This window comes from Myotis daubentonii, chromosome 21 (genome assembly GCF_963259705.1).
Source record: "Myotis daubentonii chromosome 21, mMyoDau2.1, whole genome shotgun sequence".
NCBI classification, from domain to species: Eukaryota; Metazoa; Chordata; class Mammalia; order Chiroptera; family Vespertilionidae; genus Myotis; species Myotis daubentonii.
The window spans coordinates 10,293,392-10,318,835 of NC_081860.1; the positions used below are offsets into that span (position 1 = coordinate 10,293,392).

The 25,444-nt window shown below is 53.0% G+C and overlaps 1 protein-coding gene across 2 annotated transcripts; it reads right to left on the reverse strand.

Moving 5' to 3' along the window:
• Positions 1-1,164: 1,164 nt before the first annotated feature.
• Positions 1,165-24,938, reverse strand: VPS33B (VPS33B late endosome and lysosome associated). 2 transcript variants are annotated; one of them, XM_059678067.1, is made up of 23 exons: positions 24,530-24,938; positions 18,890-18,970; positions 18,059-18,120; positions 16,217-16,266; positions 15,580-15,647; positions 14,764-14,809; positions 13,456-13,550; positions 12,608-12,712; positions 10,976-11,072; positions 10,690-10,767; positions 10,419-10,492; positions 9,463-9,549; positions 9,135-9,225; positions 7,882-7,956; positions 7,597-7,661; positions 7,414-7,468; positions 5,411-5,457; positions 4,232-4,364; positions 3,587-3,660; positions 2,756-2,857; positions 2,278-2,353; positions 1,819-1,935; positions 1,165-1,522 (listed from the first exon to the last, which is right to left on the reverse strand). In XM_059678067.1, exons 1-23 carry the CDS (start codon positions 24,623-24,625, stop codon positions 1,443-1,445), a joined length of 1,854 nt encoding a protein of 617 aa, XP_059534050.1. In that variant the 5' UTR covers positions 24,626-24,938; the 3' UTR covers positions 1,165-1,442. The 2 variants fall into 2 exon arrangements, with proteins under 2 accessions (XP_059534050.1, XP_059534051.1); XM_059678068.1 differs by lacking the exons at positions 18,059-18,120; positions 18,890-18,970.
• Between the last annotated feature and the right edge of the window lie 506 nt (positions 24,939-25,444).

Sequence of the window (25,444 nt, forward strand, 5' to 3'; positions counted from 1 at the left end):
TCAAGGGCACATGCCTTGGTTGCAGGCTCCTTCCTGGTCCGGGCCCTGGTCGGGGTCATGAGGGAGGCAACCAATAAATGTGTCTCTCTCACATCAGTGTCTCTCTCTGTCTCTCCCTCTCCCTTCCACTCTCTCTAAAAATCAATGGAAAAATATCCTCAGATGAGGATTAAAAAAAAGAAAGAGAATTTCAAGAAGGAAAGCAGATCAATGAGATCAAGTTAGTAGAGGACTGAGAGGCCACTAATAGATGTGGTTACAGTTCACAATTTTTAAAAGGTAAAGGGAGTGGAAGGCCACTAGAACCAGCAATTAGGAGCACCATTTGCTGACGCTCGAAACTGCTCTAACAGGGGACACAATCTTTCATTTGGTACTAAAAAAAAAAAAAAGGCTGAAAACTAAACTGCCTCCTTAATTTAAAACAAACACTTTGTTTAAATCCTCACCAAGAATATTTTTCCATTGATTTTTATTTTTTATTTTTAATTTTTTAAAAAATATATTTTATTGATTTTTTACAGAGAGGAAGGGAGAGGGATAGAGAGCTAGAAACATCGATGAGAGAGAAACATCGATCAGCTGCCTCCTGCACATCCTCCACTGGGGATGTGCCTGCAACCCAGGTACATGCCCTTGACCGGAACTGAACCTGGGACACTTCAGTCCGCAGGCCGACGCTCTATCCACTGAGCCAAACCGGTTTCGGCTCCATTGATTTTTAGAGAGAGTGGAAGACAGAGGGAAAGACAGAGAGGACTATTGATGTGAGAGAAACATCGACTGGTTGCCTCCTGCATGAGCCTGACCAGGACCCAGGCCGGGGAGGAGCCTGCAACCCAGGCACGTGCCCTTGACTGGAATCGAACCTGGACCCTCAGGTCCACTGCCCGATGCTCTATCCACTGAGCCACACCAGCTAGGGCAACAGACACTTTTTTAAGCATAAGGGGTCATTGAATTTTAGAAATGGAAGGGTGCTTACTGAAGACCTATCTGATCCATCTCCTCGTTTTACGGTTCTGGAAACTCCAGGAACAGGGCGAGCTTCCTGGAAGGCCCAGAGCAGGCCCAGAGGGACGAGGGTCCAGTCCATGGAGCACGTGAAGGCCCCCAGGAAACCTGTGCTTCACGAGCAAAGATGGAAGGGCTGGTCCAGCACGAAACACGTGACATTGAACGTAGAGGCTTTATTTACAATGAGACTCAAACAGGATGTAGCAGAAGATCCTCCTCCCCATGTCTTCTCAGCATGGGCTGCACTTCATAACCAAACAGGAAAACATCCTTGGGCAGGGTGACTCCCTCCTCTGATGTGTCCCCTAAATCCCAAACAAGTCCGGTTCCCCAGCCCTGAGCAGGGTGGCTGGGGGGGGGGGGCGCATGGAGTCCGCAGCTGCACCCCCTCCTGCAGCCACTGGGGAACACGTCCAGGGGCAGCTTCAGGCTTTCACCTCGCTCATGGCCTCCATGAGGCGAGCGCTGTTGGTGACGGCTGTCGTCAGGAAAATGAACCTGAACCCTGAGAAGCCAAAAGCACCAGCCAGGTGAGTCCCAGCAGATCAGTGGCCCCCGTCACCGGCCCTGCTACCTAGAGCCCCTCCACAGCCCGGGCTGGGTCCAAGAACCAGTTCACGGGCGCAGACGTGTGTGTGCCACGCTCGGGGCACAGCAACTGGCCACGCCCTGGAGCGGGGCTCCTGCTCTCCAGCCCACAGCCAGTGGTACCCAGAGGGCAGCAGAGGACCTCCCCGAGAGCTGCCCTTGGCAGCCCAGAGCCCTCCGCGGACCGGCTGTCACCCTTCCGCCCTCGCTCACCTTTCTCTCTGCCCAGGAACCGCAGGGCTGAGATCTCGGAGAAGGTGCAGCCCCCCAGAAACACCACCAGGATGAGGCGCAGGGACTCGCTGGGGGCCTTGTCGTCCTTGGTCCCACCTGGGGAGAGCAGACCAGACGCGGCTCTTTTTCTTTTGGTTTAATCCTCATGTGAGGATATTTTCCCATTGATTTGTAGGAAGAGGGAAAGACCGAGAAAAACACACCGATTGGTTGCCTCCTGCATGAGCCCCGACCAGGGCCCAGGCCAGGGAGGAGCCTACAACTGAGGTACGTGCCCTTGACCGGAATCGAACCCAGGACCCTTGGGTCTGTAGGCCGACGCTCGATCCACTGAGCCAAACCAGCCGAGGCCAGACTCAGCCCTTGCCTGGCACGCTGGCACCGGGGGTGCGTCCAGCCGCCTCTGGCCTGCCCGGCCCCGCTGCCAAGGCCACGCACCTGTGAAGGCCAGCTCGCTGCAGTTGAGCAGCCGCAGCACCTCGTCCAGGCCCTGCCAGCTCCGCCGCTCCAGCACCTGGGGGGGCACGAGAGTGAGTTTCAGATCTAAGACAGGATGGGGCTTATTATTTATTTTTTTAAATATTTTTACTGATTTCAGAGAGGAAGGGAGAGGGAGAGAGAGAGAGAAACATCCGTGATGAGAGAGAATCATGGATCGGCTGCCTCCTGCACACCTGGGCATGTGCCCTTGACCGGAATTGAACCCAGAACCCTTCTGTCCGCAGGCCAACGCTCTATCCACTGAGCCAAACCAGGTGGGGCAACAGGATGGGGTTTAGGAAAGGAAGGTCGTGGCGGCCCAACCATCCCACTTCTCGCTAGCTAGTGGGGCAGCATAAACTTGGGTCAGACCAGGGCCCAGGAGAAAGCAAGAGAGAGAGAGACACGCGTGGGAGCGAGGGTCACGTGTTCTCACCTGCTCAATGACGCGGCAGCTGAGGGGCACATAAGCGCCACTGAAGACATACGCCATGTCGCGTGGCACCTTCAGATCGTACTTGCCATCCACACGCGGGATCTAGAGGGCAAAGCAAGTGACAACTCAGCTCTCCGGTCGTGCACAGGGTCAGAGAGAAGTGGCGGGTCCCCAAGACCGGTTCTTCCTTCAACTAAAGGGAGAAGCAGCCACGGCCCGGAAAGAAGAGTCCAAACAAGTTTCCGGCTGCTGGTCAGCGCCCGATTTTCTTGACTGAGCTCCCACGCTCCCTGGGAAGTGCTGGAGGGAAGGGACCCCTTGCCGACGCCTCGGTGACATGGGATGTGTCTGTCCCTGAAGCAGCACTTAGCCATCTCAGGCCTTGTCAGGCGCTTGCTACACATTTCCTAACAGAATGAGTCTGTGTGCCTTATCTCATTGGTACGTGACGCCCATGCTATCACGCTATGAAAGATAGAATCTTGTTTTGTAATCCTCACCCGAGGATATTTTCCCATTGATTTTTAGAGAGAGTGGGAGGGAGGGGGAGAGAGAGAAACATCCATGTGAGAGACACATTGGCTGGTTGCCTCTCACACAATCCCCGATGCGGGCCGGGGAGAAGCCTGCAGCCAAGGTACGTGCCCTAAACCGGGAATAGAACCCGTGGCCCTTCGGTCCGCAGGCCCACACTCTAACCACTGAGCCAAACCGGCCAGGGTGGTAGGATCTTGATAGAAACGAAAGGTGCAAAGGTTTTTGCGGACTCGAAGTACTCCCCTAAGGACCGAACCGGCACCCCCCACCCCCATTCACCCCTGCTCCACGTACCAAATTCAGCTTCTTGCTGATGGCACGAAAATTGCTCCTCTTGGCCAGAGAGCTGAAGGCATCAGTGATCTTTCCTGGGGAAGAAATCTGTGCTGGGTTTTGTCTAAGGTCAATGGATTCATGAAACTGTCACATAGGATTCCATTCCGGAAATGACAGACCCACCTCTTGTCAAGGAGCCGGCCCCATCACATCTCTCAGCTGTTCACCCATAATTCCCTGGACCTGATGAGACGTTCACCACCCTCCCCCCACCCCTCTTCCTCCTCCTACAGGGTGGCAGTTCTCTACTAACTGCCACCTACAGGGCCAACATGTAAGTGTACAGGCTGTGGGGTCACAGTGACCTGGGGTCCAATGTGACTTACTACCTGAGGGAACTTAGACAAGTCACTTATCCTCTCAGCCTCGGTTTCCCCATCTGTAAAATGCAGATAAAACTAACCTTTGTGAGGACTAAATGAGAAACCGTACCTAGAGGGCTTAGCACGTGGTGAGTGTGCAAGAACAGGGAACCGCTCCCCCTAGCGGAAGTGGCGGTAATGACAGTAACAGTAGGAATCGCACTGTGCTTGCCGCTCATCTCTCTCCCGGGTGCTGCCTGTGCAGAGAGGAGGGGAGGGGCTCCCTGTGCTCCGAGCTCACCTGCGGCCTTGTCTGTCACCAGCTTGCTCACTTTGCTCTCCACAGCGGTGAGGGTGTCCCCGGGGGCCTGCTCCGTCAGGAGCCCCGCACGCCGCAGGTTGGAGAAGGTCAGCAGGTGCTCTGGGCCATAGCTCTGCAGGAAAGGCAGGCGAGTCTTTACTGAGTGCCCAGCAGGGGTCTAGCACTGTTCGGTGGCATAGAGGCCAGGCGAGGGAGGCGAGGGAGGAGAGGGAGGCGAGGGAGGCGAGGGAGGCGAGGGAGGAGAGGGAGGCGCAGTCTATGCCTTATGGAACTCATACTTGTTCTTGCGAAAGGTTTTTTTTATCAGAAAGAACCAAACCCAGACGAAAAGCAACATGAAACTCTTAAAGCCCAGAGAAAGCTACTGATAGGGGATGGTGGGGGAGGCTTCACAAATGAGATACGACCTGACAGAAAGACCTGGAAGGAAGCTTGTCAATGCCTCACAAGGTGCTAAAGTGAGGGAGAGTGGGGGCGAGAACTCAGCCCCGGGTCCAATAGCTGAATTGTTCAGTGTTCCCGGCACCGGCCAGCACCGTGAGAAACGGGTGTGGGAAGGGTGTCTGCTGAAAGGTGACTGACTATCCGGAGAACCTCTGAGAGGGAGGCCAGATGGAGACAGATGGGGACAGGGACAGGAAAGGGGCCGTTTCTACTTTTGCCTCTTTCAAAAATGTCCAATGAGCCCCAGCCGGTTTTGCTTTAGTGGTTAGAGCGTTAGCCTGCAGACTGAAAGGTCCCAGGTTCGATTCCAGTCAAGGGCACATGCCGGGGTTGCAGGCTCAATTCCCAGTAGCAGGAGGCAGCCGATCAATGATTCTCTCTCATCATTGATGTTTCTATCTCTCCCTCTCCCTCTCCCTTCCTCTCTGAAATCAATAAAAATATATTTTAAAAAATGTCCAATGAGCCCCCTGCATAAAGTTCCCTCACAAAGACATTCCCCTGAAGTCCTGGCGGGTAGCTATTGGTTAGTGTCATCCAATACAGCAAGGCTGTGGGTTCGATCCCGCTCAGGACACATACAAGAAGCAACCAGTGGATGCATAAATAAGCGAAACAACAAATCGATGTTTCTCTGTCTTTCTCTCCCACCCGCTCCCCCACTCCTCTCTTGCTAAAATCAACACATTTAAAAAGACATTCTTCTGGCCTTACCTGTAGATACTGTGTTTTCAGGGATCGGTAATCCTTGGGGATCAAACCTGAGGATAAGGGAAGACAAGAAAAGTTCATGAGCCAGTTAAGGTGTCGTAAAACATGCAACCAAACCAACCAACCAACCAACCAACCAACCCTCTTCCCGCAAGAAAGCCTGAACCAGGAGGGATGATTCAGTAAATGATGATAACCTTGCCCCCTCCACAGATGATTCTAAACTGACTCTTCGATGTAAGCTTGCTCACTGGAAGATAAAGCCTGGATCGGAGAGGCAAGGAAGCGCCTGAGACACAGGGGCTGGGAAGGGACACTGAAAGGAATGCTAACTGTGGCGGCATGAGGTGGGAGGCAGCAGGAGGAGGAGGCGGGACTTCCGGGCAGCTCTTCCTGGCTATGGGCCAGTCTAGGGGCCCCTCCTACAGATGCCGAGGAGCAGGAAGGGGTCACATGGTTCCAAGGCCAGTCTTCGATGCGGTTCTCCACTGAGATAAGGAGAAATGGGCTTCTGATCACCTTAAAGGGGCCTCAGAATCAGCAAAGCCCTTCTCTGGGGAGAGAGCTCCCTTAAGAATATTCACCAGTTGGAAGCCTTCAACAGGAAAAACAGGCTGCCATTAAAGGTTGCAGAGTCGGGCTTTGGGAAATGTTTATGAAATTGGCTGGCTGTCCCTTCTTCCTGGATTGCATCTTTTTTATTTTTTTCTCTTTTAAAAAAAATATATTTTATTGATTTTTTACAGAGAGGAAGAGAGAGGGATAGAGAGTTGATGAAAGAGAAACATCTATCAGCTGCCTTTTGCACACCTCCCGCTGGGGATGTGCCTGCAACCAAGGCACATGCCCTTGACCAGAATCGAACCTGGGACCTTTCAGTCTGCAGGCCGACGCACTATCCACTGAGCCAAACCGGTTAGGCTGGATTGCATCTTTTTTTAAAATTTAATACTAGAGGCCTGGTGCACGAAATTCGTGCATGGGTAGGGTCCCTAGGCCTGGCCGGTGATCAGGGTCGATCAGGTTCACCGCCTCCCGGCCTCCCTGCCTCGTCCTTCCCTCGCTCCCTCAGTGCCCTGCTGCCACTGCTGGTCGCCCCCATGTTCTGTGCTGCCCCCTGGTGGTCAGCACACGTCACAGGGAGCGATCGAACTCCCAGTTTCCTGCTCTGACTCCCGAGAGGACAATCTGCATATTAACCTTTTATTATATAGGATATTTTAATTGATTTCAGAAAAGGGAGAGGGAGACAGGGATAGAAACATCAGTGATGAGAAAGAATCATGGATCGGCTGCCTCCCACACGCCCCACACTGGGGATCGAGCCTGCAACCCGGGCATGTGCCCTGACCGGGAATGGAACCGTGACCTCCTGGTTCATAGGTGGATGCTCAACCACTGAGCCACACTCACCGGCTGGACTGCATCTTTGATATGAAATCTTGTTAAAAGAAGGAGGCCTGCTGCAGCAAAGAAAAGTGCCGCTCTGCTCTACGCCTTTGTGATCCTAAGATATGACAGCCCTTGCTTGGGGGGAGGAGGGGGAGTCTGGATGTAGTCCTGCTAGGTGTGGAGACACTAATTTACCCTATGACCTGGGGATGTTCACTCAAAAGGAAACTGCTTTAATTCTACAGAGGAAAGAATCCACAAAATTACAGGGAACCCTAGCCGGTTTAGCTCAATGGCTAGAGCATCGGCCTGCAGACTGAAGGGTCCTGGGTTCGATTCCAGCCAAGGGCACATGCCTGGGTTGTGGCTTGATCCCCAGTAGGGGGTGTCCAGGAGGCAGCTGATCAATGATTCTCTCTCATCATTGATGTTTCTCTCACTCTCTCCCTCTCCCTTTCCTCTCTGAAATCAATAAAAAAATATATTTAAAAAAAATTAATCCTTCAAAATTACAGGGAAGTGTCCTGTCTGCTAGGACATTTCCTGCTGTCGCTCACGATGATTTCTATCCTCTGGTACAGTTCGGACCAGGCATCGCGGTGCTGGGGGCTCACCATTCTCGGTGATGGACAAGAGGCACATGAGGCGAAGGCTTTCTATGGGCGACACCTGCACAGGAAGGAAGAGCCACGGAGGTTCGAGTTTCTAACACACGTTCTCCCCTCCCCTTCCTCCCGGAGGCCGGCCCCACGCAAGCACCGCCCTGCCCGCCGGCCGGCCGGCCGGCAGCTGCCCACCTGCCGGTCGATGTGCTCCTCGATGTAGCTGGTGCTGTCCCGGATGCTGAAGCCCTCCAGCAGCGCTGCGAGTAACCAGAGGACAGCCTGTTACCGGGAGCAGCGCGGCGGCTGCCGTCTAGGCTACCGGGCGTCTGTCTCCCCATCTCCTTCTCCATCCGGGATAAGGGGCCCCCCCGGCGTCTAACAGGAACCCGCGTTCCACCCAGCCAGCGTGGGCTGGGCAGAGCCAGAGCGGAGCTCCCCAGGGTGGGCGGGGCTGGGAGCCGGCGGGCCGGTAGTCACCATGCTCGGCCTTGATCAGCTCCTGGAAGTCCTGCTTGGTCTTCTTCTTCATGATGGACTCACAGGCCCCGATGTCTGCAGAGAGGACAAAGCCAGCTGACACTCCTGGTTCCAGAAGGACATCCCTATTGTCCGGGAGGACAAAGACCTCAAGGCAGAAGCACTTCTCCTCACTTTAGACCAGGGGTGGGGAACTGTTTTTCTGCCAAGGCCCATTTGGATATTTATTTTTATTTATTTATTTTAAAAGATATTTTTATTGATTTCAGAGAGGGAGAGAGAGAGGGAGAGATAGAAACATCCTGCAGGCCCCCTACTGGGGAACGAGTCCCCAACCCGGGCACGTGCCCTTGACCAGAATTGAACCCGGGACCCTTCAGTCCACAGGCCACGCTCTATCCACTGAGCCACACCGGCCAGGGCCCATCTGGATATTTGTAACATCATTTGCAGGCCAGACAAAATTATCAACTTAATAATTAGCCTGCTCTAGCCCTGGCTGGTTTGGCTCAGTGGATAGAGTGTCGGCCTGTGGACTGAAGGGTCCCAGGTTCGATTTTGGTCAAGGGCACATGCCCAGGTTGTGGGCTCTATCCCCAGTAGGGGGCGTGCAGGAGGCAGCTGGTCAATGATTCTCTCTTATCATTGATGTTTCTATCTCTCTCCCTCTCCCTTCCTCTCTAAAATCAATATTTTAAAAAAATTAGCCTGCTCTGTTTGGTCAAACAGTTAACTAACTCACCCCTAATGCCTGGGCAGGGCCAGACCAAATGATTTCACAGGCCTTATGCGGCCCGCGGGCCGGAGGTCCCCCACCCAGCTTTAGACCAAACGAGCATCATCTGCCGGGTGAACAGGGATCTCCTCTCCGGAGGCAGATGCCCCGTCGCATCCCCCTCCCCTTCCCCAGCCCCCAGGCCCCAGCCCCCAGGCCCCAGGCCCCAGCCCCAGCCCCAGGCCCCAGCCTCCAGCCCCAGCCCCCAGCCCCCAGCCCCCAGCCCCCAGCCCCAGCCCCAGGCCCCAGCCTCCAGCCCCAGCCCCCAGCCCCCAGCCCCCAGCCCCAGCCCCAGCCCCAGGCCCCAGCCTCCAGCCCCCAGCCCCAGCCCCCAGCCCCCAGCCCCAGCCCCAGCCCCAGCCCCAGGCCCCAGCCTCCAGCCCCAGCCCCCAGCCCCCAGCCCCCAGCCCCCCTCCCCAGGCCCCAGCCCCCCTCCCCAGGCCCCAGCCCCCAGGCCCCAGCCCCAGCCGAAACCTACGCAGACTCAGCAGGCGGTGCTCCTGCTTCAGGCCCTTCAGCTCCTGGGACACGAAGTTCTTCATCTGCTTGATGTCCATGCCTCGGCGGCGCTGCGGGCAAGTCCCAAGGTCACCACGGCCCTCCCAAGGTCACCACGGCCCTCCCAAGGTCACCACGGCCCTCCCAAGGTCACCACGGCCCTCCCAAGGTCACCACGGCCTCCCTCGGCCCCCACCGGCCCGGGAAGAAAGCCCGGGACCCTGTCGTCGCATCAGAGGGCTGGCCGAGGGGCAGCAGCCTTGGGAAGCCCGGAGGAAACAGAACCGCGGGCGGGCTCGGAGCCTCACGTCGTACTGGGCCTGCAGGTTCCGGGCCTTCTGGCTCAGGAAGCCAAAGACGTTGGAGAAGTGCTCGTTCCGAATCTCATGAAACACCTGGGAGGGGAACAGGACGGGAGGACTCTGTACCGGCCGGGCCTGGTCCTTCCTTCCCGTCAAGGTCGGGGCAGCCCAGGAAGGGTGCTCAGTGGTTCCAGCAAGAGCGAGAGGAGAGCCGAGCAGGCAGCAGGCAGTCGACGTCAATGCCTGCTACGTGCCCTGGGGCACGCACTTTTTTTTTTAAGTTGTCTTTTGAATGAATGAATGAATGAATTTAATTTTTTGTTAATCCTCTCTCGAGGTATTTTTTCCACTGACTTTTAGGGAGAGTGAAAGGAAGGAGAAGAGACAGAGAAACATCGATGTGTGAGAGATGCCCTAACCCAGTGGTTGGCAGACTGCGGCTCGCGAGCCACATGCGGCTCTTTGGCCCCTTGAGTGTGGCCAGGAAGTTTCAATCGCACTGTACGTGTGCGCCCGCACGTGGTACAGTGGGGCCTTGACTTACGAGTTTAATTCGTTCCGAGACCGAGCTCGTTAAGGAGCTCGTTAACTCAAATCGGCCAAGAAACAGCTGGTATCTCAAAAAACTCGTTAGTCGGGACACTCGTAAGTCAAGGCCCCACTGTATTTTGTGGAAGAGCCACACTCAAGAGGCAGTTTGCTAACCACTGCCCTAACCCTCCCTCGGGTGGGGGATCAAGCCTGCAACTGAGGCATGTGCCCTTGACCGGAATCAAACCTGGAACCCTGCAGTCCGTAGGCCGACACTCTATCCACTGAGCCAAACCGGCCAGGGCCTGGGGTCCGCTCTTAACTGGTGGGGGTCCCTCTGTCCTGTGGACTCAGCTTCCCCCCCCAGGGCGGTGCCCCCGCCGCGTGGGAGCAGAGCCCGGGGAGACCCGCTGCCGCACCCGCACCCGCACCTTGTCCTCGGCGTTGAGCAGCACCTTCAGGCTCTTGTCAGAGGATGTGACTTCTGGGCCAAAGTCGACGCTCCCTTTGAGAGCAAGGGGACAGCGATGAGGGTCTCCCCCAGGCCTTCCCTCTCCTGCCCCTCCCAGCACTGCCATTAAAGGGCCTCCGCACGATTTGAAGCCGCAGTTCTCCCAGCGCCTGGGTGCCCCCCGCCAGCCCCGTGCCACGCAGGAGCCCCAGAAGCCGAGGGCCCCTCCATCTCGCCAGGCTGCCGCTCACCACACTTGATGCGGAACGTGTCGTCCACCAGGCCCTCATAAACCACCTGGGAGCACAGTGCCGTCACAAAGTCCACGTCTGAAACCCAGAGCCCTGACCGTGAGGCCCCCTGCCCCAGCCTGCTGCCCAGGTCGCTCAGTATGAGGGCCAGTGCTTCCCCAGGCCCGGGTGCCAGGCCCCCAACCTGGCTGCATGCACCGCCCAGCCTGAGGGTCCCGCCTGTGCCCCCACATCACACTCCCGTTGCTTCTGGGCCCAGAGAGAGAGGAGTGCCAGCATGGGTTACCTCTGTCCAGGAGGAAGACGTGGCCAATTTCTGGCTTCCGGCCTTTGGTTTCACTGTCCTCCTCCTCCTCCAGGTTCCTCCACAATTCATGTGACATCTGCCAGGGACCAACGCATTGTTTATTTCCCCCTCAAAAATTCTTAATTTTGTTTTGTTTTCATTATACTTTTAAAAACTACATATTTTTTATTGATTTCAGGGAGAGGAAGGGAGATGGAAAGAAAGAGAGAAACATCAATGATGAGAATCATTGATGGGCTGCCTCTTGCACGCTCCCTACTGGAGACCGAGCCTGCAACCCGGGCATGTGCCCTGACTGGGAATCGAACTCTAACTTCCTGGTTCATAGGTCGATACTCAACCACTGAGCCAAAATTATACTTTCTTATTTTGAGATATGTATAGACTCACATGCAGTTGTAAGAAATACAAGACATTCTTGCCCTGACCAGGTAGCTCAGTTGGCTAGAGCATCGTCCCAATATGCCAAGGTTGTGGGCTCGACCAATGAAGGCATAAATAAGCGAAGTACCAAAGAGATGTTTCTCTCTCTCTCAAATCAACAAACTAAAAAAAGAGAGAGACGTTCTTAATCTTGTGTCCAAGTCCCTCCGTAGCCCCACACCTCCAGAAGCCAACCCCTTTCCCGGGGACTTACTGATCCCAGGAGGGGAGCTAATAATTAACAACATTACCTACTCTGGCCCCATCTGTCCCTATCTCTCCCCGTCCGTCCCCATTCCAAAGATAAAGAGATTCAGGAATGCTGCCCGGCTGGCGTGGCTCAGTGGTTGAGCGTCGACATATGAACCAGGAGGTCACGGTTCGATCCCATTCAGGGCACATGCCTGGGTTTTGGACTCGATCCCCAGTGTGGGGCGTGCAGAAGGCAGCCGATCAATGATCTCTCTCATCATCGATGTTCCTCTCTCTTTCTACCCCTTCCTCTCTGAAATCAATAAAAATATACTTTAAACAAAAAGAGATTCAGCAAAAACAGATCCAGAGACAGAGAAGCATCGATCAGACCGTCAAACCTCAGAGGGGAGGTAGGGGGTGGGGGTAAGGGGGAGAGATCAACCAAAGGACTTGTATGCAAGCACACAGGCCCAACCAATGGACACAGACAACAGGGGTTGAGGGCATGAGTGGGGGGGATAGGGGGTAATGGGGGGATAAGGATACATATGTAATAACTTAAAAAATTAAAAAAAAAAAAAGAGGTTCAGGAATGCTGCCCAAGAGGCCCTAGCTCAGGGGTGGGCAAACTTTTTGACTCGAGGGCCACAATGGGTTCTTAAACTGGACCGGAGGGCCGGAATAAAAGCATGGATGGAGTGTTTGTGTGAACTAATATAAATTCAAAGTAAACATCATTACATAAAAGGGTACGGTCTTTTTTTTTTTTTTAGTTTTATTCATTTCAAACGGGCCGGATCCGGCCCGCGGGCCGTAGTTTGCCCACGGCTGCCTAGCTCTTGCGTCTTTGTTAGCCACACCAGCTCCCATCTCTGAGAACTATGTTGCCACAAGGAAAGCAAGGAAGAGACTATACCTCCTGTCACAGACGCCCCAGGCAGTGGACAGTCCATGTGGGGGAGAGCAGGGGCGACGGGCCCTGCCAGCGCTCACCTTGGCGCACCTGCCGATCCCATAGCAGTTCGGAAAGGGGCCGTAGAGAGTGCTGAGGAGGTGCAGGGCCTGGGCCACCGTGTTGATCCAACGCTGGTCTCCCTCCTGCAGGGACCACGGGGGCCACAAAGACGGGGTCAGCCGGACAGACCCATCAGGATGGCGCCCGGGGACGGAGGCCGGGCACGGGGAATGCTTGAAGGAGTTCCCCTGACTGGCCACAGAGGACACAATCAGTGGCGTTCAATCTCCCAATCACTCTCATGCATAATAAATGACGGGACTGCCCTAGCCAGTTTGGCTCAGTGGCTAGAGCATCGGCCTGCAGAAGGAAGGGTCCCGGGTTCGATTCTGGTCAAGGGCACATGCTTGTGTTTTGGGCTCGATCCCCCGTTGGGGCGAAGGAGGCAGCCGATCAATGATCTTTCTCATCATTGATGTTTCTATCTCTCTCTCTCCCTCTCCCTTCCTCTCTGAAATCAATAAAAATATATTTAATAAATAAATAAAATATTTTTTAATAGATTTTATTGATTTTTTACAGAGAGGAAGGGAGAGAGATAGAGAGTTAGAAACATCGATGAGAGAGAAACATCGATCAGCTGCCTCCTGCACATCCCCTACTGGGGATGTGCCCACAACCCAGGTACATGCCCTTGACCGGAATCGAACCTGGGACCTTTCAGTCCACAGACCGACGCTCTATCCACTGAGCCAAACCGGTTTCGGCTAAATAAAATATTTTTTAAAAAATTACGGGACTTGGGTGAAGGTGCATCAATATTGCTAGCCCACTGGACCCCGTTTGTCCCAGCCGTCGATGCCGAGCCCAAGGGCCCCGCCTTTACCAGGAAGTAGTCCCTGAAAAATTCCGGGAGCTCCATGCTCAGCAGATCCACATCGAGCGGCAGCAAAGAGAAGGCCCATTCGTCACAGCTCACATCTGGGGGGACAGAGACATCAGCCTCCCTGCAGATGACCCGGGGGTCCCCTTCAGGGGGAGGGCCCACCAGTTGCCTAGAGACATCTGAGCGCCTCCCCAGGCCTGCACTGCACTGAGCGCGGCGCTCAAAACGCACGCGAGACACAGCCTGACCCCCGAGGAGCTCAGAGCCTGGTAACAAAAGGAGACGTGTACACGACGGCCTGTCATACGATGTGACAAGGGGTGTGTTTTCAATATAAGGCAACATTCATTCCTGACTCGGCAAATACCAATGGAATGGCAGGCGTGCAGGCACTGGGGGACACAGTGGGGAAGAGAATGAATGTGCTGCCCGTGTCCTGCGGAGACCCTTACAGTCTAGTGCAGTGGTTCTCAGCCTTCTGGCCCTTTCTATACAGTTCCTCATGTTGTGACCCAACCATAAAATTATTTCCGTGGCTACTTCATCACTGTCATGTTGCTACTGTGGTGAATCGTCATGTAAATATCTGATAGGCAGGATGGTCTTAGGCGACCCCTGTGAAAGGGTCGTTCGGCCGCCAAAGGGGTCGCGACCCACAGGTTGAGAACCGCTGGCCTAGTGGGAGAGACACGCACCAGGCAGATCTAATTACAGTTGTGCCCCAAGCCATCCATGAGCACAAACACCTCAGGGTCTAACCTCACACAGGGGTGCAGGACAGACTTCCCTAAAGCAGTGACTTTTAGGCTGCGACTGTAAATAAGATGTGGGTGGGTGCAGAGTGTAAGGTGGGGAATATTCTGGGCAACAGGAGAAGTGTGACGTCCCCATGGCAGGAGGGCAGTGAGTCAGGAGAAAGGAGCGCATGTGACAGGCCGGGAAGGGACCAGGTGGCAGAGGCGGGAGGCCGCGGGAGGACCCGGGCTTTCTCCTGGCCACTGAAGGCGCCTGAGGGGGTGCCGCCCGCAGGTGGGTGTTGCGTGGAGAACACAGTGAGCGATACACAGGGAGGGAAGACACATTATTTCCCTGTGGGAGTCTTGGGAGGTCAGGACAGAGCAGTTGGCGGTTAGCAGCGATAAGCCCTCGCATCCTCTCCCACCGTCCCCCTGCTTCCATGCTCAGGCACCTCTCCTCCCGCTGGGCCAGCAGGAATGAGACAGGAAGGGGAGGGGAGGGGTCGGGGCGGGGGAGGACACTGTTCCTTCTGCATATGCGGCCCCTTTCCACCCTCTCATCTCCTCTCACCTCCATAGATCCCCTCTTCCTCAAGCACCATCTCACAGGCATAAAACTGAAAGAGAAAAGGAAGCCGGTTAGCAAACACCCCTCCTCTCTTCTTTCCATCCTTGGAGTTCCTCCAGGATCACTGACAGGACAACACTGGCTGACCCAGTAAGAGAACCCAGACGCTTGGATCTAGAAAGGGCACCGGGCCCAGCCGACATGGCTCAGTGGTTGAGCGTCGACCTATGAACCAGGAGGTCACGGTTCGATTCCCGGTCCAGGGCACGTGCCCTGGTTGCGGGCTCATCCCCAGTGTGGGGTGTGCAGGAGGCAGCCGATCCATGATTCTCTCTCATCGTTGATGTTTCTCTCTCTCTCCCTCCCCTTTCCTCTCTGAAATCAATAACAATATATTGAAAGAAAGAAAGAGAGAAAGAAAGAAAGAAAGAAAGAAAGAAAGAAAGAAAGAAAGAAAGAAAGAAAGAAAGAAAGAAAGAAAGAAAGGAAGGAAGGAAGGAAGGAAGAAAGAAAGAAAGGAAGGGCACTGGAATCACGGAGCCCAACTCTTTGTTCCCTGGAAGAGCTTTGCAAAGGAGAAGGCGCCGCAGCTGTCACGGAAGGGCCATGCAGAGGCCGGCTCTCACGTCCCACCATCTGTACTCGGGGCGGCTTGCCCACAGACTCCCGGTTCCCCAATCAGGGCTACACTAACGCGGCAGCAGCAGGTGGTCGTCATCACACATCTGCTTTCAGGGAGCTGGAGCTGTGGGCCCCTGGCCCCTTCCCCGCCTGAACCCTGTCCTGCCTGATGCCACTGCCATCGGGACCCAATCTCACCTTCTGAGGGCTGAAGATCACTTTGTATTTTCGCGTTCGGCCGGCCAACTTGTCAGCATTGACGAGATCTGCAGGCAGAGGGAATGCAACCCAGAAAGCCGTGGGCCATGTGTCAGGTGAGAAGCAAGGGAGCAGTTACCCTTTTATTTATTTATTTATTTATTTTTTAAATATATTTTTATTGATTTCAGAGAGGAAGGGAGAGAGAGGGAAACAAACATCAATGATGAGAGAGAGTCATTGACCGGCTGCCTCCTGCACGCCCCCTACTGGGGATGGAGCCCACAACCTGGGCATGTCCCTTGACCGGATTCGAACCTGGGACCCTCCAGTCGGCAGGCCAGGGCTCTATCCACTGAGCCACACCTGCTAGGGCTCCTTTTTTTTTTTTAATTCTTTATTGTTAGAAGTATTACATGTTTCCTTTCCCCCCATTGACCTCTCCCCACCTGCTCCTGCCCCCCCAGCACAGGCCCTCACCTCCCCACTGTCTGTGTCCAAGGGAGCAGTTGTCCTCGACGTGGCATGGCCAACCCCAACGCCTCTTCGCTTATGAAAGCGTCCCTGTGGCCGAGGCCCTTAGATCTCACCCCCCGCCCCCAGGTCTTAGTGACACGGCGCACCAGGCCATACTCACTGGCTATGTATCGCATGTTCTTGATGCGGGGTCTGACCAAGAAACACAATCTATGGGAGAGAAAGGGGAGAAACTCAGCGAAGGGAAGTCATGAGGTTGGTGACAGACAGCACCACCTGAAGAAACTGAAACAACACCCCACTCTTTCACCATCTGCTCCTGTCGACCGGCCGGCCGTTCCCAGTCTCGCCACAGCCGGGCCTGCTCTGACCACAGACTCTCCTCCCGACAGCAGGGACACTGTGCCCAGCATATGGCCCCTCTGGGGTACCCGGAGTTCCTGTTCTCAAATAATTTACAATCTGTCAGGCGAAATAATATGCACACATGTATAAAGTATCAGACACGTGTTTAAAAACAATACAGAAACTTGTCTGGACAGCATGGCTCAGTGGTTGAGCATCGAACTAGGAACCTGGAGGTCACAGTTCGATCGCTGGTCAGGGCACCTGCCTTGGGTGCAGGCTCAGGGGTGGGGTGTGCAGGAGGCAGCCAGTCAATGATTCTCTCTCATCATTGATGTTTCTCTCTCTCTCTCCTTCTCCCTTCCTCTCTGAAATCAATACAAATATATTTTTTAAAAATACAAGAAGGTATATAAAATGTTTTTCCAACTTGGATGTATTCTCCATGTACCCAGGAGAATTTTTCCTCTAAGGGAGGGTGTATATTACTTAAGATTGAAAAGTATTAAAAAGAAAAACAGCCCTGGCTGGTGTTGCTCGGTGGTTAGAGTGTCGGCCCAGGCACCGAAGCGTCTGGGGTTCGATTCCCGGTCAAGGGCATGTACCCAGGTTGCCGGTTCGATCCCAGGCCCCGGTCAGGGCTCATGCAAGGAGGCAACCAATCGATGTGTCTCTCTCACATGGATGTTTTACTCTCTCTCTCACCTCTGTCTCTCTGTCCTTCCCTCCCTCCTTTCCACTCTCTCTGAAAAAGCAATGGAAAAAATATGCTCTGGTGAGGATTTAACTAAAAGAGAAAAGAAAAAAGAAAAGAAAAACAAAAAGCAGACAACAGGCAGTGTGTGACAGACACTAAACACCCGGGAGATCCAGAGGGGGAGGACTTCATGGAGGAGGTGGCACCGGGGTCTGAGGGTAGGTCTCGCAGGAGCAGTGAGGACAGGAGGGGATTTCAAGGCAGAGTGAATGGAGTGGCCAGAAGGGGGATGCCACATGCATGTAGCTGGGAAGCATGTGAAAGCATGTGTCCAGCGGAGGCTTGAGGGCCCCGTGAGAGACCAGGCTGCCAAGGCAGTGTGAGGCCCAACTGAGGATTCCCTCGGCTTCCACCAGGAGCAATCTGCACTTGACTCGGTAAGAGAAGACTTGGTGGTTCTTGAGAAGAGCACAAAATATATATATTTTTTTAAAATATATTTTTATTGATTTCAGAGAGGAAGAGAGTGGGAGAGAGAGAGAGAGAAACATCAATGATGCGAGAGAATCACTGATCAGCTGCCTCCTGCCTCCTGCACGCCCCCTACTGGGGATCGAGCCCAAAACCCAGGCATGTGCCCTGACTGGGAATCGAACCGTGACCTCCTAATTCATAGGTGGACGCTCAACCACTGAGCCACACCAGCTGGGCAAAGAAAATAGTTTTGAAAGCTTCATCAATCAGACTGGATGAGAGAGAAGAGGACAAGGGAGGGAGAAACTGCAGAAAGGAAGACGAGACAAGGGGCTAAAGCATAATCTCTCATGCAACTGTCCAAGGGCAGGGAGGGGAACCGTATCAGAAGCATCACGCTGCCAGATCCCAGCCACGGACGCATCAAGGGCAAAGTGCAGGGCCGTCCCCCGGCTTGGAGGCGAGCCGGGCGCCCCAGACACTCACTGTTCACTGGAGCTCAGGACTGGCTTGTTCTCCACCTTGTACAGCTTGTCTACTTCGTGTTGCTGCCGAGAGAAGCCAACAAGACAAGGGACACAGAGTTCTTGGAAACCCACAGCATGACCCAAAAGCAGGGACGTGGGCTCCGAGTCAAGCTAATTCTGGGGATCAAACTGCCTCCCTGACAACCATTCACCGAACCTTCCCCAAACTGTCAACAGAAAAACCAAAAATAAGAAATTCAAAACAACAGACAATAGCATCCATTCCAGCTACCCTCTATTTACCCTACAACGGTAGTCGCTCTTTAATAATGTGTACTGTTCATCAAAAGATGCCGAAACCGGTTTGGCTCAGTGGATAGAGCGTCGGCCTGCGGACTGAAGGGTCCCAGGTTTGATTCCGGTCCATGGCATGTACCTGGGTTGCGGGCACATCCCCAGTGGGAGATGTGCAGGAGGCAGCTGATGGATGTTTCTCTCTCATCAATGTTTCTAACTTTCTATCTCTCTCCCTTCCTCTCTGTGAAAAATCAATAAAATATATTTTAAAAAAGAAAAACTGGCCAGACTGGCGTGGCTCAGTGGTTGAACATCGACCTAGGAACCAGGAGGTCAGGGTTCGATTTCTGGTCCGGACACATGCCCGGGTTGTGGGCTCGATCCCCAGAGGGGGACTTGCGGGAGGCAGCCGATCGATGATTCTGTCTTATCACTGATGTTTCTATCTCTCCCTCCCTCTCCTTCCTCTCTGAAATCAATAAAATATATATTTAAAAAAAGAAAGAAAAACTGTTTTTGAGGAAAGAATCTGCCTGGAGGACAGGGCAGGTACCTTTAGGATGGAGACGCTGGCGATTCGATCCAAAGGGCTCATGAGATCGGCCTCAATGAACAAGTCCTTTTTTCCTGGAAGCTGAAGACACACAGTAAGTAGTATCCTGGGTCACTCCGAGGTCACACACGCTCCCGCGCTGACAGCTCACTCGGCCACATGTCTACCAGAACCCCAGTCTCGGAGCTGGAAGGGCGCCAGACATCATCTACCCCGGCGCCTGACTTACTGTTGACATCATATCCATAGCTGACATTTCTCTATATACGCACCTATTTCGTCTTCTCATTTTCTGCACCAGCAGAAAAATATTTCCTTCTTTCTAAGGTTAACTCCTTGTCACGCAGCCCTCCTGCTGGCCTGTGACCTGTCCTGGATCACTGCCCGCTTCTCCACCGCCTCCTCCACTCAGCCTCCCCATGACCCCCGTCTCCTGCTGGACGAAGCCAAGCAAAACCAAACCCCACCCACACCCCGCAACCCCTTGAACTGCCAGATCTGGATCCTTTTTTTTTAATCCTCACCCGAGGATATTTTTCCATTGATTTTAGAGAGTGGAAGAGAGAGGGAAAGACAGACAGAAATATTGATGTGAGAGAAACACATCGATTGGTTGCCTCCTGCACTCGCCCCGACCAGGGCCTGGGCCGAGGAGAAGCCTGCAACCGAAGTACGTGCCCTTGATGGGAACTGAACTTGGGACCCTTCGGTCTGCAGGCGGACGCTCTATCCACTGAGCCACACCGGCCAGGGCCCAAATCTCTTTTTAAGTAGCATTTTCCTTCTAATTACAGAAACTGCCAATGTTCAACACGGAAGAGTTAGCCCAGGGCAGTCCTCTCCCTAGTATCCCCCACTCACCCACCCCAGACCCCCGTCATCTGATTCTGGCATCACCACTCCTAACACTCCCTCACCTGGCCAGGGAAGGCGAGGTCACACTGAGTGGCAGGGGCGAGGGAAGCCATTTCAAGCTTCCTCTCAACGAGGCCTGGACAAGGGTGTGTGGGGGGTGGGGTGGGGTGGGGTGGGGAGGGTGGGTGATGGTGGCAGTGACTCAGTTAGAGGGTAATCCAGCAAAGGACAGGGAAAGAGAACAGGTGTGAACCGCAAGATCAAAGCCAGCAATTCAGGTGGGCTGATGCATAAGGTACATGGGGGCAGTGGTTTTCAGTCCGGATGTAGGGGAAGGGTGGAAAGCAAGATTGAAACAGTTGTTAGAGGGTCTGGAATTGATCCTTTATGGACGGGGCGGGGGGCGGGTGTGTGCGTGTGTGACTTTTGTACACTGTCGCATCCTATCAGCTGGGAATGTCAGGTAGGTGAACTTGGGACTTGTGGGTAAAAGGGATTGGAGACAGGAGAAACTGGAGGCAAGGGGTCCACTTATGGGTTGCCGCCACAGTCCATGTAGCCCAAGCGTGTGGCAGTGAATGAGGACCTGCTTTCGGCTGGTTAGTGGTGTGAACAAAAGACGTTATTCAAGAGACACATGGAGTCCGGCCAGTGTGGCTCAGCGGTTGAGCATCGATCTATGAACCAGGAGGTCGAGGTTCGGTTCCTGGTCAGGGCACATGCCCAGATTCCGGGCTGCCCAGGAGGCAGCTGATCAATGATTCTCGCTCATCATTGATGTTTCTGTCTCCCTCTCTGAAATCAATAAAAATATATATATTTTTTAAAAGACACATGGAATGTGTAATAGGGTTTTTTTAATACTTGAAAGAAATGAACAGTGTTAACAAGTGCTTGTATCTGATGGGAAGATTATAGTGACTTTTTCCTTTATCCTTTCCTTTATCTTGTACATTTTCTATAACGTGCAGTATTTTTACAATCACTATTTTTTTTTAAAATATATTTTATTGATTTTTTACAGAGAGGAAGGGAGAGAGATAGAGAGTTAGAAACATCGATGAGAGAGAAACATTGATCAGCTGCCTCCTGCACATCTCCCACTGGGGATGTGCCCGCAACCCAGGTACATGCCCTTGACCGGAATCGAACCTGGGACCTTTCAGTCCGCAGGCCGACGCTCTATCCACTGAGCCAAACCGGTTTTGGCTACAATCACTATTTTTAAAAAGTCAGGTGGCAGGAAATATCCATAGGGCTCAGGAATTTATTCAGTTAAGCGTGAGAGTTCGGGAAGGAGGTTCACCTGAATAGCAACGCCCATTAACAAGCAATAAGACACAAGAAGCTCCCTAGCCGGTTTGGCTCAACGGATAGAGCGTCAGCCTGTGGACTAAAAGGTCCTAGGTTCGATTCCGGTCAAGGGCATATGCCCGGGTTGTGGGCTTGATCCCCAGGAGGGGATGTGCAGGAGGCAGCCGATCCATGATGCTCTCTCATCATTGATGTTTCTCTCTCTCTCTCCCTCTCCCTTCATCTATGAAATCAATATTATATTTAAAAAAAGACACCTGCCGAAACCGGTTTGGCTCAGTGGATAGAGCATCGGCCTGAGGACTGAAAGGTCTCAGGTTCGATTCCGGTCAAGGGCATGTACCTGGGTTGCGGGCACATCCCCAGTAGGAGATGTGCAGGAGGCAGCTGATCGATGTTTCTCTCTCATCGATGTTTCTAACTCTCTATCTCTCTCCCTTCCTCTCTGTAAAAAATCAATAAAATATATTTTTAAAAAATAACAAAATAAAAAAAGACACTAGAAGCTAGTTAGAGGAGGATATCGGAGCACTGAAACCCACGGGGGCCGTGTTGTCTTGTGGCCACTCGTCCCACTGACACTGCATTTACAAGTTTCTCTCCTTGGTCTCATTTGCTCTTTGATGTGGCTCTCACCTGAGCTAGTGGCTTTAACTAGCATCTCTTCAATTCCTGACATTTGTTGAGAGTAACTTTCATGTGCAAGTCAGGGCATGTAATAAAAAAGAAATAAAATATGGCCACAAATCCCCTGAGTTTCTCTCAAGTCCCCATCTGCCTCCCGGCTGCAGCTCTACATTTCCATCTGCTGGATGTTACCAGCAGTATTTCCCACCAGCATCTTACCTTCACCCTATCCAAACCCAAACTAATGAGCTTTCCCCCCACCAAACCTGTTCCTCTTTCTAATTCCTTTGTTTAAAAAATATTTTTTAAATTTTATTTCAGAGAAGAAGGGAAAGGGATAGAGAGATAGGGACATCAATGATGAGAGAGAATCATGGATCGGCTGCCTCCTGCGCACCCCCCACTGGGGATTGAGCTGGCAACCCAGTCATGTGCCCGGACTGGGAATCGACCTGTGACCTCCTGGTTCATAGGTCGACACTCAACCACTGAGCCACACTGGCCGGGCTCTAGTTCTTTTTTTTTTTTCATTTCCATTCAGTGTTCATACAACAAGTATTTATTAAGCCCATGCTACGTGCCTGACTCCAAGCAAGGCACTCACGGAGTAGACAGTGTTAAAACAGACACGTTCCCTGTCCTCAAGGACCTTCCAGCCTAGTGGGGAACGTGGACATTAAACAAGTAACTCTGTGTGTCACAGTGATATTTACAATGACAGCAGCATTATTTTCCTGTTGACCCAAGTTTACCATCTCACACTCAGCTGTGCTTCTCCCTCAGCCTTTACAACCATCAATAAGCCTTTGAATCTTCTCTCACCATGACTTAAAATTCCATCATTCTCCTCCACTCCCCAGGTCACTAATTCTGTTTTTTTTTTTAAATTTTTTTTATTGATTTCAGAGAGGAAGGGAGAGGGAGAGAGAGATGGAAACATCAATGATGAGAGAGAATCATTGATCGGCTGCCTCCTGCACATCCCCTACTGGGGATGGAGTGGGCAACCCAGGCAGGTGCCCTCGACTGGAATCGAACCTGGGACTCTTTAGTCCGCAGGCTGATGCTCTATCCACTGAGCAAACCAGCTAGGGCCCCATGTCACTAATTTTGTACGGGCCTTTATTACCTCAGTATGATCTATGGTCTCCAAATGGGCCTTCTGGTTGGCCATTTACTCGCCTCCACACATGGCTATTAGAATCATCTTCAAGAATTGCTTCATGCATGGCTACCATCAACAAATCAACAAACGACAAGTGCTGGGAGAATGTGGAGAAAAGGGAACCCTCGTGCACTGCTGGTGGGAATGCAGCCTGGTGCAGCCATTATGGAAAACAGTATGGAGTTTCCTCAAAACATTAACTATGAAACTGCCATTTGACCCAGTGATCCCACTTCTAGGAATATATCCTAAGAAACCCGAAACACCAATCAGAAAAAAATGTATGTACCCCTATATCCATAGCAGCTCAATTTACAATAGCTAAGATCTGGAAACAGCCCAAGCGCCATCAGTAGACAAGTGGATAGAAAAGCCGTGGTACATTTACACCATGGGATACTACGCAGCAGTGAAAAAGAAGGGTCTCTTACCCTCTGAGACAGCATGGAGGGACCTGGAGAGTATCACACTAAGTGAAATAAGTCAGTCAGAGAAAGACAAATATCCCATGATCTCACTCATATGTGGAATCTAATTAACAAAATAAACTGATGAATGGAGTGGATCTAGAGACATGGAGTGGGGTGGTGAGTGCCTGGGGCAGTGGGCAGGGGAGAGCTGGAGGAGGTCTATGGGGGAGCAAAGGGGGCATATGTAATACTTTCAACAATAAAGATTTTTTTTTTAAAAAAAAGAACTGCTTCATGCCACAGATGGGGAAAAATTCTTGCCTGTTGTGTAACTTGTGATCACTCTCTTCCCTGGTTCCTCCATCTTGCTCCTACCCATCACCTGCGGGGAACATGGTCTCCCATCTCCAAGGAAAATAGGCTTATTCTTCACATTCCAGCTCCTTGAAACGCCTAGATCACTCCAGCTGGAACCGATGGCTTATTCTGATCGCTTCAGGCACCCTAGCTGTCACTCGTTCACCACGATACCCTGTGCGGGGTGGTTTGTGTTTCATAGGGCTCCTCCTGGAGTGTGAGCGCCCTAATAACAAAGATGTCATGCCCTGACCGGTTTGGCTCAGTGGACAGAGCGGCGGCCTGCAGACTGAAGGGTCCCCGGTCAAGGGCATGTACCTTGGTTGCGGGCACATCCCCAGTGGGGGGTATGCAGGAGGCAGCTGATCAATGTTTCTAACTGTCTCTCTCTCTCCCTTTTTCTCTGTAAAAAATCAATAAAATGTAAAAAAAAAAAGGAGGAAAAAAAAAGACATTAAGAAAAATGTCTTGCCGAAACCGGTTTGGCTCAGTGGATAGAGCGTCGGCCTGGGGACTGAAAGGTCCCAGGTTCGATTCCGGTCAAGGGCATGTACCTGGGTTGCGGGGCACATCCCCAGTAGGAGATGTGCAGGAGGCAGCTGATCGATGTTTCTCTCTCATCGATGTTTCTAACTCTCTATCTCTCTCCCTTCCTCTCTGTAAAAAATCAATAAAATATAAAAAAAAAAAGAAAAAAAAAAAGAAAAATGTCTTAACCACCTTTCCACCCCAGTGATGCCTGGCACAGCATGGGAAAAAGTGATTTCCATGGACTCTCTGGTTTTCCGCCCCGAGCACTTCCTTTCGGGCCTCCAAGGACAACACCAGAGACCAAGAACACGCTCAAGGGATTCACAGAAGAACTACGTGTCCGGCGAGCGCCGTAGAGGGCCCGGCGCGGCGGGCACTGACCTGCTCCAGCAGATAGATGAGCTGGTCTCGGGCCAGCCTCTTGAGCATGGAGAAGTCAGGCAGCTCTGGGGCGTCCGGCCGGTGGGGGAAAGCCATGGCCGCGGTCACCTGAGCCGCGGGGTGTCCGAGGAGGGTCGCCCTCCGCTCTCAGAAGGCCGGCACAGCCCCGGGTAAGCGCAGGGTGGCTCCTTCAGGGCTGGGCACGAAAGGGGCCCTCACTCTTCAGCTGCGCTCGAGGAATGAATGGCCACCTCCCGGCCAGACAGAGGCAGCCTCGGGACACCCTCGCCCCAGGCCTGCCGCCCGCCCCCCAGTCCCGACCCGGCCCTCCCTGCTCCACTCCGCCGGCGAGCGGGAGTCCGGGATTCCCTGCTGCAGGGAGAACACCGCCTTCTGACAGGCAGGAGCGACTTCCGGGACTTTCCGGAAGTCCCATTCGCTCGACCTGCGCGTTGTGTACTGGGAAGTTGGACGGTGTCCGGGAAGGAACATTTAAAGCGGAAGTCAACGCGTTCACGTTCCAGTGTCATTTCTGGCCTGAGCAGAGTGTTCCTGTGATAAAACCAGTGTTGAAGGGCACACTCAGTTCTCCCAGCGCACCCACGCGAGGGTTGGGCACTTGCTCGAGTTTCTTATCTTCGTACAATGGGTGAAACCAATTAAAGCTGAAGGGCGCTGATCATTGGGGAATCTTTACTTCAATCAAACCTACTCCTCTAGCCTTCCGAGCTACAGGAGAGATGCGGGCAGATGGAGGTGGAATTAGGTGGAGGGAAGAGAATGCTAGGTCCCGCTGGCTGTGACCTTTGGGTCCTGGAATTTTGATTTATTAATGCCATTCGTGGGAAAATGGGTAAACAAACTGGCATGTTCATAAAAATAAATGAATAAATGAAAGAAGCCAGAACAAGAGTG

Coding starts and splice junctions, on each gene's coding strand:
- VPS33B (XM_059678067.1), bottom strand. CDS start 24,625: ATGGCTTTCCCCCACCGGCCGGACGCCCCAGAGCTGCCTGACTTCTCC. Junction 10,768..10,975: donor CGTCTTCCTCCTGGACAGAG/GTAACCCATGCT, acceptor TCTGGGTTTCAG/ACGTGGACTTTGTGACGGCA. Junction 4,365..5,410: donor TGAAAACACAGTATCTACAG/GTAAGGCCAGAA, acceptor CCTTTCCTGCAG/AGCTATGGCCCAGAGCACCT.